Raw genomic sequence first — 18136 nt, 5'->3', positions numbered from 1 at the left:
GGAGTAGAAGAAGTAGAAGAAAAGTAACTTTTTTTAGGAGTTCCAGACCACACAAAGCCTAGAGTTCTAGAATTGTGAGAGAAATGTGTAAGTTATAAAGACTAATTAGCTTTCTCTGGTTGGTTGTCATTTGTCAAGAACTATAAAACAGACAAAATTAGAGAAATTAAAACTTCACGCAAGCTGAATGCAGCTTTTACGATGGCTCCACCTTGTGAAAGAAAGTGTGGAAGATGACAAGAAAGATTTTTCTCTTTGCTTTTCTCACTCCTCTTTACAGATAAATCAAGAAGAGTAGTCTGATTTACTAGAAAATTTTAGTTTGTATATTTTCTTCCTGTGACCAAAGTGGATCATATTTGAACCTACCACGTGGACTAGTGAAGAACTGAGAGAGAGGCTGATTGTGTCATGGTACCATTGGTTATAACAAAGTTTGTTTTCATGATATGTTTAATCTGGTACCAACCAATCACAGCCTCACATTTAGAATCAACTGTACAGCTCTTCATCCTCCCCCTAGCTTCCCCACCCCCTCAGCACTTTTACTGGTTTAATGCACAACTCTATCTTGCAGGTATAACATTCTGTTTCCAATTACCTGAATTGCCAAATTTCCTTATATCTGTGCAACACTGCTGAAAATATACAGAGCTAATTAATTACTAAAGAATTCCTTTCTCTTACAGTAGTTAGTGTGCTTACTGATGAAGTTTTCTGTGTTCATTCGCAATTGCAGCAGAACAGACACTCCAGCCAAGAAAAATGTTGTTGAAACAAGATCCATGATCGAAAAGAGCATATTCTTCCAAGCTTGGAAAGCTTACTCCACTTTTCTGCACTCCTTGCAATGGATCAAGTAACAGAAATATCTGTTGGATGGATTATGAGCATTGAATTTGTTATGTGTGTCTTGAATTCTTGTACCCGTTTCAAAGTTTGCCCAGCTCCGACATTTTTTATGGCGACCCGAAGGAGAAATTTTGTGAGGTCTGTGATATAACGGAGGGCTTAGACCGATAGATCTCGTTTGGCGGTACTGTATGATCCAACCTGATGGACAGACCCGACTTGGAGGAGTATTACCTCTTAGGGTTTTTCTGGAGAGAGTTCTTGCTGCGACTTTTGGTTTTCTTGAGAGATCTGCACTGTATTTTTTTCTTCCATTACATAGTAAATCATATTCAACTTAATCCATGGACGTATCACACCAAATTGGTTTGTGAACCACGTTAAATCTCTGTATCATCCTTACTTGAATCTGTTTTGTTTCTTCATGTTTCTTGGTGTTTGTGTAAACAGCATATTTCCAAATTCTTCCCCTTTGCCAGTAAAGAAGATGAGATTCCAGCAACTAGTCCTGCTGGTACATGTTCCACCACAGCAAGCTCTTTGGGAAGTGAGATTGTGTTATGTGGCATGCATCCCATGTCCAACCTTATCCATACCCTCTACTCTGCAACCAAAGTGTCAGGAAAATCTTAGATTAAGCAGAAAAAACTTTCAATTGAGCCTCAAAATGCATGGCTTGATGGTTATAATTGTGGACCCTTCTATCCTTGAACCAAATAAATGCAGTCTTAAAGAACGAGAAGAAGATCTATCTCTCTTCAATTCTATTGTAACATATTGAGCAAGTTAGAGACTCAGAGGGCACAGAATTCTTTTTTTTCCACATTCCTCAAACCATCCCTCTTTTGTCATGGAGCAGAGACTGACAACCTTCAACTATCTCCTTCTAACTACCTTCTCTTCTTTCATCTGGGTTTCTCTTCTTCTTCTTCTTCTTCTTCTTCAACTTTTATGCAACTTCCTTCACTCAGTGTTCCACGACTGTATGGTAGAGGTGAGTTCAAGCTTCTTTTGTCCAAAATCCAAGATGCCCAAAAAGTCCAAAATTCTTCCTTTCAGAACTTTACATGATACTTATTATGTTTATAGACAGATGATGCAGTAAATTGATAATTTGGTCAATTCAATGATCAAATTCCTTTTTCTACATTCTTCTAATTTTTCAGGAGCACACATAGGATCACCAAAGACAGGTTCTAAGAGGACTCAAAGGGGAATCTGACACTAATTGACTCATCTTTTAACAAGATGTACCCAGATGAACTCACAGAGAGGTGCCATGCAGATTCAATTTGCAAGAAGTGTAAACCTTTTCTGCACATATGCAGCCTTACCCCTGCATCGCAGTAAGGCTGTTTCGAGACTCAAACCCGTGATCATTAGGTGGTAATGGAGCAACCTGGCCGTTGTACCAAGGTCCACCCTCTATCTTGTTTGTTGTCTACAAAAAGATAATAAAATAATATGGATGAAATTAAAAAGGGTTTTCTTCCCCGTGACTATGCCTAGTGAAGTATACCGCTTCACTATTTGTCACAAGGGTATGAATTCCATGTGATCTAAACCCAGAACTGCATAACTTGTTTTTTAGACAATCCTTTAAAATTCATTGGAACTCTATCTAATCTCTTAAAACTTGCTGATCTAACAACTAACTTTTCTACTTTTTCTTTTTGCTGCTTAGAAGACTTCAGAATTATAAATATATTGGAATGTTTGGCTCATTGTGCCCTCTTTGAGAAACATAAAAGTCCCAACGAGGCACCCCTGTAAATCTCCCTTTATTTTAATATATATATAGATTTTTGTTTTTTTTTTTTTTTTTTTGGAGACAGGAGGGGTATCCGACTTTAGGCCGACTAAATATTTTAATATTTTTTTTTTTCATAAAAAAAATTCCATGTGATCAGGGATTTAGTAATTGGTATCGGTCTCTATCGATACCGATTCAGATTGGTCCTTGTCGATACTGATTCAGATTGGTCCGTATGGGTCAGGTTTACCCTTATTTTCTTTAAAAAATTAAATTTTTTTTATATCTTTACCCTTGTCCATATTGATCCACCGATACCCAATTCCTCAAACCATGCATGTGATAGAAGACCTGACAAGCATACCATTGATATAATTTCAGCTTAAAATAAGTAGAGGAAGGAATTAAAATTACCAAAGATGCTATTTTGAATTTTATATTCATCTCCATTTGATGGCATTTTTGTAATTTACTAAATGTGAAATCGATCCAGAATGCATTCCAAAAATGCATACCAAACATAGAATTAAACTTTGAATTAGAGTTTTTTAAGACTTTCCTTTCATACTTTGGGCTAAAATTTGGTCAGTGAGATAAATGTTGGATCATCTATCACATGGATTAACCCATATATTGCCAAATGGCAAATACTGCACCTTGAAGGACTCATGAAAAAGTTTCCTTCTCATATTAGAAACTTCTCTAATTTCCTATTTCTCATTTTCGTAGGGTTCTTTTTATTTCTTGGGGGAGGGGAGTTGGGTTACTTTACAATCTCATTTTTTCAATCCACATTATACACATGGAGAAAAAAAAAAAGATGTGTTTTCTTGAAAATGCACAGAAACAATTTGTTATAAATCGATTCTACGACTGAGTTTGGCCACTAAATTTACTTCTATTCATCCCTTAATCTTGAAATAATGAGATGCATCTCTAAGGACTTCTTGATACTTTCCAAATCTCCTACTACCGTTTGTGATAAAGTGAGATTACGGGTCTGCGATTTGAAGACAGATATCACCAGCAACACTGCTCTTCCGTCTCTTGCAGATTAAGAAAATGCTATGGTTCAGGTACTGATCAAGAACAAGTGACTTTGGACTTCTCGGTGATCAATTGATGAGTTCATAAATCATCTGAGTACATTATAGTGCTCTTCAGCATTGAGTTCGTTATCAAGGCAATTCTACTCTCAGAGCAGTATTGTTAGTTGAGTGAGTCAAAAGTATTTTCAGACTCTGTTTCTTACCAACCGTAGCTTTGAAAGCCTGGTTATGGTTAGAGGTTAAAATCTACCCCCATTGAACATGTATGCATATAATGTCAAATTTGCTCTGTCAATATAGTTTGCACATTAAAAAATAATTTGCAAAGAATCGACACAAAGCAGAGATGAATTCAGACAAGCTCTTCCATCTACCCAAGACAGAAACCATCGGGTGCTCACTAATAAGCAAGTAGAAAACCAATGGAATTCTCCATCCCAATCTGACAAGTAAATTCCATATCAAATGTGCTAGCGCCCTCGAATTCAGTGAGGTAAGTTGTGCCGCATTCATAATGAAAAAAACAACTCCCGGACAACTTTGGTCTTATAACCCTCCAGATGTTACCTGAAGAAGAAACAACAACCAACATTATTCACATTAAACCTCCATATGTGTTTTTCTCAATGAATTGTATTATAAATTTGTGACTCGCTCTAATAAGTGGCTACTGGGCAACGTATCAATCAACCTCAACTGCTCACGCAGCAGGGCTGTCAGCTTATACAAACACATAAGTCGAACCAATCAGATATTGTAGCACAATCCTATATATTTACATTTTGACCCAAAATAGCAACCAATGGCTAATGGCTTCGTTGTGTTTAAGTTTGGTGATTATGAAGGAAAATTATTACTGGGATGAACAGTTATTGATTTGAAGTATATCCTCTAACCACTATACATGGGAATGAGCTTTTGATTGAGAAGCAAGCTGCCAAAAGAAACCTAACCTTATTTGTTGCCTACTAATTTAAATCATTAAGGCACACTTCCAGGGAAAATTTAAGTACAGAAATCAAACCAATCAAATTCTTTGACCCACAAAAAAGAACCGGGGAAAAACACACACACAGATCAGACTAGTTCCAACACTGCAGAAATAAAAGACAGATTTCTATCCACAATCCACAGGAGATACAAACAGAAGTAAGAGAAAGTAAAACTAAGGGTTACCATTTAATCTTCATAATCCCCAGCATTCTCTAGCAAATAGTTGACAGCCAATTCCTCATTACGGTCACAAGCTAAAAATGCCTCGATGACAAGGGCTCTGTCAAAGCCCATAGCTTCAAGCTGTAGAAGAGGGAAAAAAATACTCAAAATTATATAACTCAAAACAAAGAAAAAAGCCGTGACTGAGGAGGATAGTCAGCCATACTCGTTCAATAGCCTCCTGCTCTGCGGGTGTAACACTAATAGCATGGGGCATATCTTGCTCAGCTGGCTCAAATAGATCCCTGTTAAAACCAAAGAAATAAATCTTCACCATTTTTCCAAAACAAAGAAACCTCGATATTATAAAAGAGGTGGTTAGGTAACATCAAGCAATAAACATGCTGGATATCTTAAGAGACTGAAAATATGTATGTCTAGTATACACACAGCTGCAATTGGAGAAACCAAATAGAAAATATAACACAAATCTAAGGGCCCATTCCTCCCGTTTTTCTTTTTGTTTGGGTGGGGGAGGGGGGGTATGTAGGCCCAAGGAAAGTTGAACTCATGACCACTTTAATTGTGACGTGTTGCTCTTCACCAACTGAGCTACCCCTTGGGGTGGGCCATTCCTCCGGTTGTTTTTTTTGTTTGGGCCGGGAGAGGGGTAGGTAGGCCCCCCAAGGAAAGTTGAACTCATGACCTCTTAATTGTGACATGTTGGTCTTTGCCAACCGAGGTACCCCCTTGTGGTAGGCCATTCCTCCCTTGATGCTTAACAGTTGATCTACCCCATCCTAGAACTGCTTTAAGCAACCCAGTTTCAAATTTCCAACTAAATCCACCAACACATACTCCAAGAAATTATGCTCCATCACAATCTTATGAAGCCACACTGGTCACGGTCATGCTACAAAATGGTTCACAGTTATGAAACAAAAGCATTTTTAGAAACCTTAATTTGGGAACTGACCAGGTGCTTATTCTTCATTTCTCCCCCTTAATGCTTAAAAGTGACCATTATGACACATGAAAAGTTCTCATGTATTGAACTGATACAGTGGATACGTATCAATGCTTAAAACCTTCAGGAACCTAACCAAAACAAAAGATTTCATTTCTTTCTTGATTTAGAATGTGTGATCTTCAGTAAATGACTTGCAGGCTTCAAACCAACTAACTCAACAAATGAAACCTAGAATATCAAATTCATAGTTATCAAGGTGTCGCCAAGGTGTCCAGGCACCTTCTTAGGTCCCAAGTGACAGCATGCTTGTTTAACACCAGAAAGGTGACCACTTTGGGTGATGCCTAGGCATTGCCTTGTGGTCTTGTGACAACACGCCTGATGAATATGCTGGTATTATATCATATGCTTTGTTTATTATATGCTGGTTTTCTTATATTAGATCATTACTAGCATAATTGTATCATATATTCGTATTTGCATTGATATGACTTTTATGTTGCTTATAAGCATAATTATATTGTAATATTACATATACTGAGGACGGGCCATGGTGCAACGGTAAAGGTTGCTCCATTTTTGTGACCAAGTGGTCATGAATTTGGGTCTGGAAACAGCCTCTCTGCGAAAGCAGGGGTAAGGCAGTACGGCTGCGTACGTTAGAACACCCCCCCCAGATCCTGCAGTGGTGCGAGCATCGTGCAATTGGTACACCCTTTTTTAATGCTTAACAGGTGACCAATCCTTTCCAGGAAACAAATTAACCCTAATTCCAAATTTTCAACTGATAACAGCAATATATACACCTAGAAATTACATTCTATCATGGTGTTATGAAGCCACATCATCAATCAGACTCAAGCTTCAAAATGGCTGGCCACTTATTAAAAAAACTAAATTCTTAAAAACCTTAACTGGGAACTGACCAGGGGAACAAATTTTGGAATCAAAATTCATAAAAAAAAAAGCACATTTTTTCCTCTTCTTTATTAATTATTGGCATGCTAATAATTCCAGTTCAAAGAGCATACTAGACTTTCATAAAACTGCTAAGAATGTATATTAAGAACTTGTGGAAGAAAGAGAGTGAGAATTTAATAAAATCAAACAGCAGGTATTGGGATTCAAAATCTTGATTCGAAAGTATCAGAATCAAACTGAACTTCATGAGACACAAAAATAGGTTCAAATTCATGAACTAGTAGGCGAACCTGATTCTGCATTCAATTATAGATGAGGTGATTAGGATGGGTTACAGATCGAACCAACACCTGAATTTTAACGCACTCAACTAGCAAAGTCAAACCATTTCAACTGAAATAAGCAGCAATAATTTGTCAGCAGCTAAGGAGTAACAGAAATCTCTCCGGAAACCAATCTCTTTATTTCAAAACCCAATAATAGTCCCCTGCAAGCATATATGTAGACCTATACCTTTTCTTACCTATGAAAGGAACAAGATATGAAGGTAGAAGAAGAAAAACACCATCTACATAAAAATGTGGGGATTCCCACTGCACCCAAAACTTGACTTAAAACATGACATCCAACTGAAAGAACCCACACAACTGGAACGTTTTAATTAAAGAAGAAATTACCTCCTTTCCATGCCTCCATCCCTCTCCCAAAAAAAAAAAAAAACCCCTTCATAAAATAGAAAGCAAACCAATAATATAGAGCCCATAGCACAGCACATGCCTTATCCCCAGCCAGCCTCTTGTTTCTTCAAATTCACCAATCATCAATGGACATTCAAAAACCAGAGAAATCTTTCGGAAATTATTTCTGCAAGAAGAGATACTTCTTGTCCTATTCAGCCCTTTAGGCATCAGATGCCTTTTGCAAAAGGTACTTATTGATATTTGTACATCCACTTCCAACCAGCAACTCAAATTATGATTTGTATATTCTAAGTGACCATTTCCTAGATAATAGAACTTAATAACACCATAGGTACCCACTGCTAAAGCAACTTTCTGGCCAAAATGAAGGAAGACAGAACAAAATGGATTCACCATAACTAGTTGTGAGAGCTACTTTGATCAAAGCAATCACGGTAGTAAAAACAATGATATAAATTTTTTGCCATAAAATACTCAAGTTGAAGTGTGTCAAAAGGCTCACCCTTCAGCACCTTCAACCGGTTCATTTATTAATTGAAGAAACTCTGCATGGTGATCCTGGATCAGTCTAAGAAGTTGGGGGTTTTGCTTGCTCAGCTCCTGAAGCATTGGCTGTAAAAGGATGAACAGTTTATAACATTTGGAAAAAATATATAAAGCAATTTAAAGTCCTTCAAGCTAATAATTTACAGACCTGTAGAATTTGTGGATTTGATTGCACCATTGAACGCAATGCTTGGAACTAGAATGAGCCGAAAAGGTTTAAAGGAGAGAACAAAAGTGAAATCAGAAAAGATACCACACTTAATTTTAATTAAAATAAAAAATATGTCTACATTAAATAGAAAGCAAATAGCATGCGATCCATTGTTTACAATAAAACATAGTCAAATTCAACTATCCATTTCACAATCCATAACTAAAGCAAACAGAAGCCCTCACAACTATCAGAATACCATTACAAAAGAATCAGGATATACAGGTAAACTAACCATTGGTGACCATATAATGTCACTTGTAGCATATGCAGGATGAAGCTATTGCCAGAGCTACTCTTGATGGATATAAATAAGAAAGGAAAAGGAAATCAGATTTACGATTATTATATTTTGTGATTGTTTGTCTCATGTATGCCTGAAATTGTGGTGGAATATTTTGATTCTGCAATCAAAATAGGATTTGTTGTCCAACCACAGTTATTGACCCTACTACTATTACTACAACAACAACAACAACTCAGCCTTATCCCAACTAACGGGGTCGGCTAAGGATCATTGCAAGGACAAAAACAATTAAACATAATAGTAAAAAGAAAAGAGCACCACACGACAAAAACTCAGGAATATCCCACCTAAATGGGGACGGCTACATGGATTGTTACCCTCCAATCAGCTCTATTCGAGGCCATACTTGAGACAAAGCCCAAACTATGCATGTCTTTCCTAACTACTTCTCCTAGGGTCATTTTAGCTCTGCCCCTAGCTCTTTTAGATCCTTCAATCTGAATCAAATCACTCCTCCGAACTGGTGCATCCCAAGGCCTCTGTTGAACATGCCCATGCCACCTCAAACAACTCCCTCGTAGCTTCTCATGTATAGGGGCAACTCCCAACTCAGCTATAATATGGTCATTCCTTTATCCTCCCTACTCTTTCCACACATCCATCTCAACATCCTCATCTCCGCCACCCTCAGTTCATCTACGTGTCGTTTCTTAACTGTACAACTCTCCACACCATACATCATACGCTCGTTTTGAAGGAATACGCCAAAAACACACTACGCCGGATGCACCTCTCCACTTCATCAATCCTATTTTAATTCTTTGGGAAAACATCATCCTCAATATTGACCACCTCATTAGCCGTCGTCTCAGTGTGGCTAAAGTTACACACCATCACCATGTACCCCGTCTTTGTTCTACTTATCTTAAGATCTTTTGATTCCAAGGTAGATCTCCAAAACTTCAACTTGGCGTTAAACACTATTTGTGTCTCATCCCCCAACACAATATCATTAGCAAAAAGGACCAAGGGATCTCATCTCATATGTCTCTAGTTAGATCCATGATAAGCACAAACAATAAAAGGCTTAAGGTTGATACTTTATGGGGCCCAAGAGTAATTGGGAACTCACTACCTTGACCCCCCCCCCACATATCTTACGCTAGTCACCACGCCATCTCATCTTGTATGTCTCTAGTTATTGACACTAATAAATCCAAATAAAGCTTAAACATTAAGCACCAACAGAGCGATGCTTATCATACAGAAAAATTAATAAGAAAACAGAGAGAACCACACCTGCTGGTTGTGTCTCAGGAAATCAAGGGATCCACCCCCAGCAGCAGCAGAATTGAGAGCCTCCTGCATGAATTCTAACTTCAGAATAACGAAAGAGAAGCATAGAAATGCAACATGCAAGACGAGTCATTACAACTAAATGCCAATATCCTTACCTGTGGAAACAAATTCAGAGGAGAAGAATTAGGCCCTCCAGTGACTGCTGCAGTACTTGCTGCACTTGTTTGACTAGTGGGGTTGGCCCCCCCAGATGCTGGATTTGAAGGGAGAGGAGCTACAGGAACAGCAATCTCTGCAGTTTCTGGAATACCCTGAAGAAAGCAAGACCAAATATCATTTACCAAGCCCCAAGAAAAGCATCCAGTGGACTACAATGAAGTTTTGACATACAGAATATAAATAATCAACAGCACGCTCGGGATTGTTGTACGCTGCACGAAGAGCACGTGTAACAGTCTCCTTATCCCAGTTACCACCACCCATATCCATTATTTGTTGAATAGTCTGCTCAAGACTACTACCAGCAACTAAATTGGAAGCAGCTTGACCATAGACATCACCACTAGTAACCCTACAATTAAGATGTTGAAATTATAGCATCAGGATATGTAGCCACAGTAAGAGCAACAACAGAAAAACCACTTATTCACCGAATAACAACATAAAATTCGGACTTTCTTTTAAGCCAAAACAGAAATTATTAAAAGAATACACAACATAAAAGCAAAAGAAACAACTAATATATGCAAGTATTCTTTGTGGTTGTCACTCCTATGGATTCATACATAATAAAAAAATATATAATATGTAACAGCTGGAAGGACTGTCAAAATGTTAGGTATTCCCAGTAAATTTCATCTCAATGTCTCAGTTAGCTAAATTCTAATCTACCTCATTTTATCCATCCATGTTTCACTGCTTTGATTAAAAGTTATAACTAACCAATCAATCCAAGCTTGGGTCCACTCAGAAAGGTCTTAAAAACATTATCATTTTGCCAATATTGCCCAAAGAGAGATTGTGGCTATTTTATCTCATAGAAATAAAATTTTGAGACTAGCAAGGATGCATGAACCCAACAGGGTATGCTAGAAGAAATCACAGAAACGTTGTCACATGCTATTCAAACCCACAATAAGACAAAAGAAGTTACATTCACGATCTAGGTCAACCAAATCCATTATATTAATACAAGAAAACAAGTGACAAGTGACATACTACGCGAAATAACAATGATTATTTATCAAAATATCAAGTCAACATCAAGGAGACAAGAAACCAAATTGAACGTAAGGCAGTGAAAGAGCAGAGCTTCTTTCACGCACTGAAAGGCGGGCCTTTTTCATGGTGAGTCTCATCTTTTTTTTTGACTTCCATGAAAAGGGGAAGGGGAGTGGTGAGGTGGGCCCCTTCACTTGAGCTAATTGATTCCTGCTTTCCAGTGGAGGCAGCAATGTGTCAGTGGTAGACAACATTTCATTTTGAAAATTGTTTTCTTGGTTCAATATAGGTCATCAGAGTTCCAAAAGCCTAATATCCAAAAAAAAAAAATGAAAAATAAATAAGTGTTCACTTAGAATATTTTCATAATGGTCATTGTTCCATCCGAAATAAACATAGGTCTCACTGAGGCACCATTAAAAAATCCCACACACGTGCGGATATCTAGATGATATGACTATTTGAAATAGAATGACAAAGAAGCATATAAACTCACGGTGCTTCTGGAGTAGCATCAGCTGCAGCAGTGGGAGCAGGAGTTGCTGCAGTTGTTGGTGCAGGAGTTGCTGCAGTTGTTGGTGCAGGTGCTGCTGCAGTTGTTGGTGAAGGTGCTGCTGCAGTTGAAGAACCCTGTTCTCCAAAATGTACAAAGCTCCATTAGAATACATATGAATACAGAGAAAAGTAACATCCTCTAATCATTAATATTATGCAGCAAGTATACCTGCACAGATGAGCCCCCTGTTGATCCCATGGTTTTGCTCTGCAGAAAGGATAAAAACTAATGAGAAACAAAGGAGGAATAAAGAAAACTCAAAGAAGTGACTAAAAACAAAAGCTTCATGCTGAGAAACTTGACCTCGACCAATTTCAAAAAGGCCTTCCTACTCCACTCCAAGAACCATACCCAACATCCTTCAATGGTTTAATGTGTCGGATGCTAGGAGCAAACCATGGAATGATAGTAGATTGGCTATAGTATATCATTTCGCTCACTCTTCTTTCTCCGAATTTACTTCCTGAGCTGATGCTATTTCCTCAGGAACCAATCAACCATCAGAAAGTTGGTTTATTCCAAACCCTAAAACCCACAGCCACAAACTCCAGCATCATTTACTTAAAACCTTCTCTATGAACAGCCCACCTTGGTAAGAAAGGTCTGACCAATGGTCCTATATAAGACCTCCACTAAATCCAAGATTGGCTTCAAATATAAATGAGGCCACCATGCACTGAATAGGTCATTTACAGAACCCTCTCAAGCCCAAAATGGGGAGGGGAGAAACTGAGCCTAAGCTGGACTTCTCTGGTTTCAGGTTGGGTGGGCTAGCACTGAGGTTTACATCGTGAGATTAATTGACACAATTTAGTAATAGTAAGTTACTATTTGTGGACATCAGGTTATATCAGATTTTTAAGACTTTGGATTACTATAATAAGTTCTGTTCTAGGTTAAGGAAGTTCCAATCAATAGCTTTTACACTCACTAATAATGAATACAGTTATAAACCCCAGAAACCCAACCAAGGCCAGTTCAAACAGCACCCAACTGAGAAATTCTGAGCACTACTGCGGGCTTGAAAATTTATTACTGCTGCAGGCTTAAACTTCTCCAATAAACATCAACTCATAACAAAAAGACACATAAATACTTAATACACTTGACGGATGATAACACATTGAGGCATTCAAGCAATAATTCTCATGCTAGCAAAAACCAGCTGAACGAATTATAAGATAAAGCTAAGGATTTGGTACCTTGCTAAGCATAACAACAAGAAAACCATCTTCACTGACTTTGTTTTCTTCCAGGGTAGTTTCATCTTTCAACACCTTTCCATTATGTATCAATAATTGCTGCCCACATGGATAGCTGTCCTTTCCTTGCACATCTTCAATATTTTTCTTTACAGCCATAATCTAGAAAAAAGAAATAAGAGGTTCCAACCAATCAGCAACAACTTCCTACATAACTTACATATTATTATGCTATGTCATTGAAAATTGATCCATATAATTAATTTATAGGGCAAGAGATCGCTGTCATGTAGGCCCTGACCAGCACAGGGGCCAATGAGAGCACACGCAGGGGTATCTTCCTGAATGGGATTTTTTATTTCACAGGGGCAGGATGGTAACTTTGCATGCTCCTGTGTCTGGCCGCAGGATACACACGACCAGGCAGCGTTCTTTTTCCCTAAGTTATGTTTAACATCACATGTCTAAGGAATGATATAAAAGCAAGTATCGAAATAACAACTGAGAAAACTAAAATACAACTCAGCAATTTTAAGGAAAGGAATTACAAATAAATAAAAAATGAAAAAGAGGCCCCAATTCCCTACTCAGATTTATAGTAATATGGTGTCGATAGCAATAGCTGCTTCCCCTGGTTCTATCACTAATTATAAGTTAAATGCAAGCAAAGTGTATATTGAGCTCAATTCAGTAGAGATGTTAGGTCATTTAGAACTTTCCCTTCTCTCCATAATCAAAAATATATATTTCTGAAAGTTGCAAACATTTGTAAAACAAAAGCACAATAAAGGCCACAGTCACATGCATTCTCAACTCCTACCTATAAGAAGGCCCACGAGTCTCATCCCTAACAATTATTAAGAGTCGTTTTCCTTGCCACCAAATAGGAATACATATATGTTGGGCATTTGGTCCAAGGGGTTTCATTGTAATGAGCCGTTTTTAATGGGCCTAAATTAAGGGTAGGAGCTAGGACTTCGAGATTAGTCAAATAGGATTAGTCTAGTCCAAATTTGTGGGGTTATTTGAGTCCCTTTTTTGTTAAAAGTTAGCTAACTCCAGCCCTAGAATTATTAAGAATTTGAGTCCAACTTACATTCTAAGTTAATGTTCTGTTTTTTTAGTCTTAGTTTGAGTAGAAGTGCCAAATATTAGTATATTTTGACTATTCCAAGTAGTAATTTGAGTTCCAAGACAGTTTAGGAGTGTTAGAGAGTTACTTTATGAATTCCATATATAGATGTAGTAGTGCAATCCAATTAACCTAAGAACAGGTTCAGACTTCAGATGCAGCCCACAGGATACGAACACAGTGAAAAGTTAGAAAACCAGATTATAGTGACTCTTACAAACTCAAATCCAAGACTTTCTGATATGAAACCAAATTTGGCAGTGTGTTACCTCACAGTGTATCAAAATCCCAAAAACTGAAGATGATCCAAACACCTCGATTTTGGACTGTGGATCAGTCCAGAATTAGAAACTCTAGATCCTATTTTTTAGGAACCCAGATATCTCTAAATCTGCAGGTCAGATGTTAATCAAATTCAGATCGAAGGACATTGCTAGGGGAGAATATCTCGTCAAATTAGGAGCAGATTTGATGGACAGATCTCTTACTACAAGTCTACAACACTCTTCAGGTCTGACCAGAGAATTTAGAAATAGAGTATCGCAGGTTGCAATAATGTCTGCTTTCAAACAACCAAAGCCCTTATCTGTTCAGACAATAGAGTGGTTAACTACTTAACTCTGCCCAAAAAAAGTACGAGATTAGAAAAATAGGGACTCTTAGTCTCGATAATAAGAGGTAACCAAAATAGAATTCAATTACTGCAGCCATGAAAACAAGGCTGCTTAAGCTAGATGGACTCTTCATACGATAGGGGAGATACAGTCAGAACAGACTTCTTTAAATGGCACCCGATAGGTAGTTGCTACAAGAGGGAAACCAGGGATAAACACTGAAGTAAGATAGCATACGTTACGAGTAATTTTCAGATTAGAATCTAACAGGAAATTATTTTTTTAAAAAGAGAGAGAGAGCAGAAGGATATGTAGGTATCTGACCTACTGCAGAGAAGGTAGCCCACCTGTTTCCAACAAGGAATCCCACCAGGAACAGTGCTTCTCACATTCCATGGTTGCACATGCAATTTTATTTTTTTTTTTTTTTTTTGGAATAATCGAAAACATGAGAGGCAAAGTCGCTAGCTTTAATTATAATATCTTGATGGCCACACCAAATAGGAAACTCTCCAAGTAGCAAGAGATCCTTTACAATTAAGCAACCGTATAATAATTAGTAACTATCTAGAAAATAGAAAGCGCTAACAAGGAACAACTAAACAGAATTCCTGCTTCTTAGCTAAGTAATTACAAGAATAGAAGCTATCTAAAGTAGCCACCAACAAAAACTTTGCATAGCAACCAAGAAGTTTCCAGCACTATCCAATCTTCTAGGTAGACCCCACACAAGATCCGATCTCCCAGTCAGGCCCATGCCTGCTGAGAAGCAGGGCTGGTCGATACCTAGCCAGCTGTCAAACCCTAAACAGAGCCATGGGCTGATTGGTGGAGCAAACCCAGGTCGAATAACCCTTACTGGGTTGCTTGAGGGCGAGGGCCCACCCAAGAAAAGAAACACTCAAATCCAAAGTTGAATGGCAAAACAGTAAATATTTGAACTTTTATAAGAACAATAGCAGAATGGTAAATAGGCAGAAACTTAATAGTGTATTTGGGTAGGCAAGAGTGAAAGGATAAAAAGGGGATTTTAACTACTGTGAAGGGTCAGACTTGGAACAAAGAAAGGTAAAAGGGATAAGAGAGGATAAGGAATAAAAGGGCGGGAGTATTAAAGGAAAGAAAACAAAAAAAGAAGGTTAAAAAGACTCACGATTGTAGGTCTTCTTCAACCTTGGAACCAGGGAGTCACGGTGTAGCACAAAAGGAAAAAGTTAAGTTGCAGTCTCTGGAATCTGCCTCAAGCAGCTCGAAATCTCCAGATCTGTTGTCGCCTAGGCCTGCTGGTTCGATTCAAACCACTACAGCTGTGGAAATCCAGTGTTATTGGAGCTGCAGATTTCTGAAACTTGGAAATAACGTTGGTTGCAGGTTCCAATTGAGTTCAGAGTAGGGTCTTCTCAACAAGGACAGAGTTGGGGAAAAGAAACTCTGAAGTTTAACTTGCTTTATGGTCTGACTCAAACCCTAGAGTATAGGAGAAATTAGAGAAGAACTGAAGAAGAGGAGAAGGGTTAGAGAAAAGAAAGAAAATCCAGAACCGCAGGGGGTGAGAAAATGGCCATGGCATCACTATTCAACTCAATTTTTCATTCAATCAAAACTACTTTCTTCATCGTGGGAGTACAAGCTCTTTTATAGAATTAAAAAGAAATCATATTCCTACTTTGAAACTGAAATAACCTAGACTCTCACTTTATTTAATTCAAAACAGAAACAAACTTAAAATTGGACTCTTACCTTCCTACGATTCTAATAACATGAACAAAATAAAAAAATTAAAAAGAATCCCTATTGGACCCATCTCCTAACTGCATCAATTGGGCTGGGCCAATTTGGCTGGTTGACTGCTGGTTCGATGGCTGGCTGGGCTGGCCTTTTCTCTTTCTTTCCTCCTTTGATCTACATCATGCAGTTTCCTATAGCCTCACACACAAATTTATAACTAATAAACTTTCAGTTTCCTACAAGTACTGTGGATTCAGTCATGTTTTCTGCGTGGATTCCAAGGGGTGTTTTTGGTGGATTCCAAAACCACAGCAAGTGAATTCCTGCCCTATTATTCTATCTTAATCTCTTGCCGAATTTTCATTCTATGCTATGAATTTCCAGTTTGCTTTCTAGTCCCTTATCTCCCTCAATAGTGGTCAGAATTACTTCAAATGTCATAATTCATATACCAGTTCCCAATCTTATTCCCTCAATTCTGGTTGACAGAAATGTTCTAGTTCTGCTACTGACAATAATAATAGCACTAGGACTTCTCTGAAAATACACATTCTATTGTCAGAATCTCTTCAGATTCTGCAGACTTATTTGACTAACAGAATAGACCGCTCAACTCGATTTTTTTTTCCATTCTGAATTTTCTGTTCTGACTAATAAACAATCTCCTTGAGATATTCCGCTTCTTCTCTATTCTGTAATCCTGTTCAGTACTTCTCTTGCCGGATTTTCTGGTTCATTTGTTGGTTTTACTACATTCCCCCAATGGGATGAACACATAATGCAAACAGAAGCGTCAAAGATCCTAAGGCAAGACTATAATAGTTGATCATGCATGAATATCGATGTATAAGGGTTAAAGAAATGGGAAAAGATGTAAAACTTATCGATGGTGAGACCTTAATGTAATTAGTAAATTTCCTTATAATACACACGAAATACACATAAACAGCATACACACGAATTACGTTACTTGTTATTAATAGAGAAATACCAAAAATTACTCACATTTTATACCTTAACATCTACAACAAAAAAATTTCCAAATATGCATAAATGAGTTTTTTTTTCTTTGTAAATTATAATTATAAATACATAAATGTACTTATTACTCTTTTATTTGAACCAAACTTTTATTCCTTTAAAGATAATGTACTCCCTAGTCCCTACTCAGACATATCCTGACCCCCATTTCCCATCACCGAGTTCACTACGGAATCAAAAACATTTGTCCACTCATTGCTTAACTTAAACTAAATTCTTGGATCATACACCGAAAAAATTAAGACAACATTTTTCCCTCTCTCCTGAATAACACTTAGCAACTACTCAAAATATCTCTACTAAGTCTGAGATGCATGTATATACTAGATATTCTTCGCTATCATTAAGTAAATGAAGCTTTAGTCAAAACTGAATAAGACAACGTAATGAGGTAATCGAACAAGGTATCTCTTTTAGGAATCCCTTTAATACAACAGTTCTCAACATTTGACGTACAGTAAATACAATAAGCTCCAGTTAAAGAAGACACTATCCGCAGTTCTGCACTTTCACAATGTCCAAACGAACCAAACATTTTTATTTACTCTCCTAAAGAACCACCCAAATTCCAAGGAACCGTTGTTTACACAGAAGATTTGGTACAACGGGTTGGTGTAAAACACATAAGCATTGAGATCAATTTCCAAAATACGAAATTGAATAGACAAAGCAATTAGCGATTAGGAATAAAAAGAGTAGGAAGAAGACTCACCGTGTCGCTTGGCTGAACGCGGATTTCAAAGTGACTGCCTTTCAGCGTCTTCACAGTCAGCTTCATCTCCGCTTACTCGCAATGAATGTTCGAGGATTTGGAGAAATGTAGGGAAGAGATTGAACGGAAAAACCCTAGAAAGGAAACCCTAGAGCTTTTCACAGATCGAGAGACTTGAAAAGCAAAATAGTGGTTGGAGAAAAAGCGAAGGGGAGACGGAGGAGTG

General features: G+C 37.7%; 1 protein-coding gene across 2 annotated transcripts; it reads right to left on the bottom strand.

The window, feature by feature from the left end:
- Window positions 1–3924: 3924 nt before the first annotated feature.
- Window positions 3925–18136, bottom strand: LOC122646437 (ubiquitin receptor RAD23b). Of its 2 annotated transcripts, none has more exons than XM_043839990.1 (12): window positions 17911–18136; window positions 12684–12845; window positions 11649–11688; window positions 11422–11530; window positions 10095–10275; window positions 9860–10015; window positions 9705–9767; window positions 8096–8143; window positions 7904–8013; window positions 5036–5114; window positions 4831–4950; window positions 3925–4221 (listed from the first exon to the last, which is right to left on the bottom strand). In XM_043839990.1, the coding sequence occupies exons 1-11, from the start codon at window positions 17974–17976 to the stop codon at window positions 4834–4836; spliced, it is 1131 nt and encodes a 376-aa protein (XP_043695925.1). In that variant the 5' UTR covers window positions 17977–18136; the 3' UTR covers window positions 3925–4221; window positions 4831–4833. The 2 variants fall into 2 exon arrangements, with proteins under 2 accessions (XP_043695925.1, XP_043695924.1); XM_043839989.1 differs by having other exon boundaries at window positions 11422–11555; window positions 11650–11688.

Source organism: Telopea speciosissima, chromosome 11 (genome assembly GCF_018873765.1).
Source record: "Telopea speciosissima isolate NSW1024214 ecotype Mountain lineage chromosome 11, Tspe_v1, whole genome shotgun sequence".
Taxonomy (NCBI): domain Eukaryota; kingdom Viridiplantae; phylum Streptophyta; class Magnoliopsida; order Proteales; family Proteaceae; genus Telopea; species Telopea speciosissima.
Note: the sequence above shows the minus strand (reverse complement) of the source record. Positions and strands in the feature narration are given on the sequence as shown.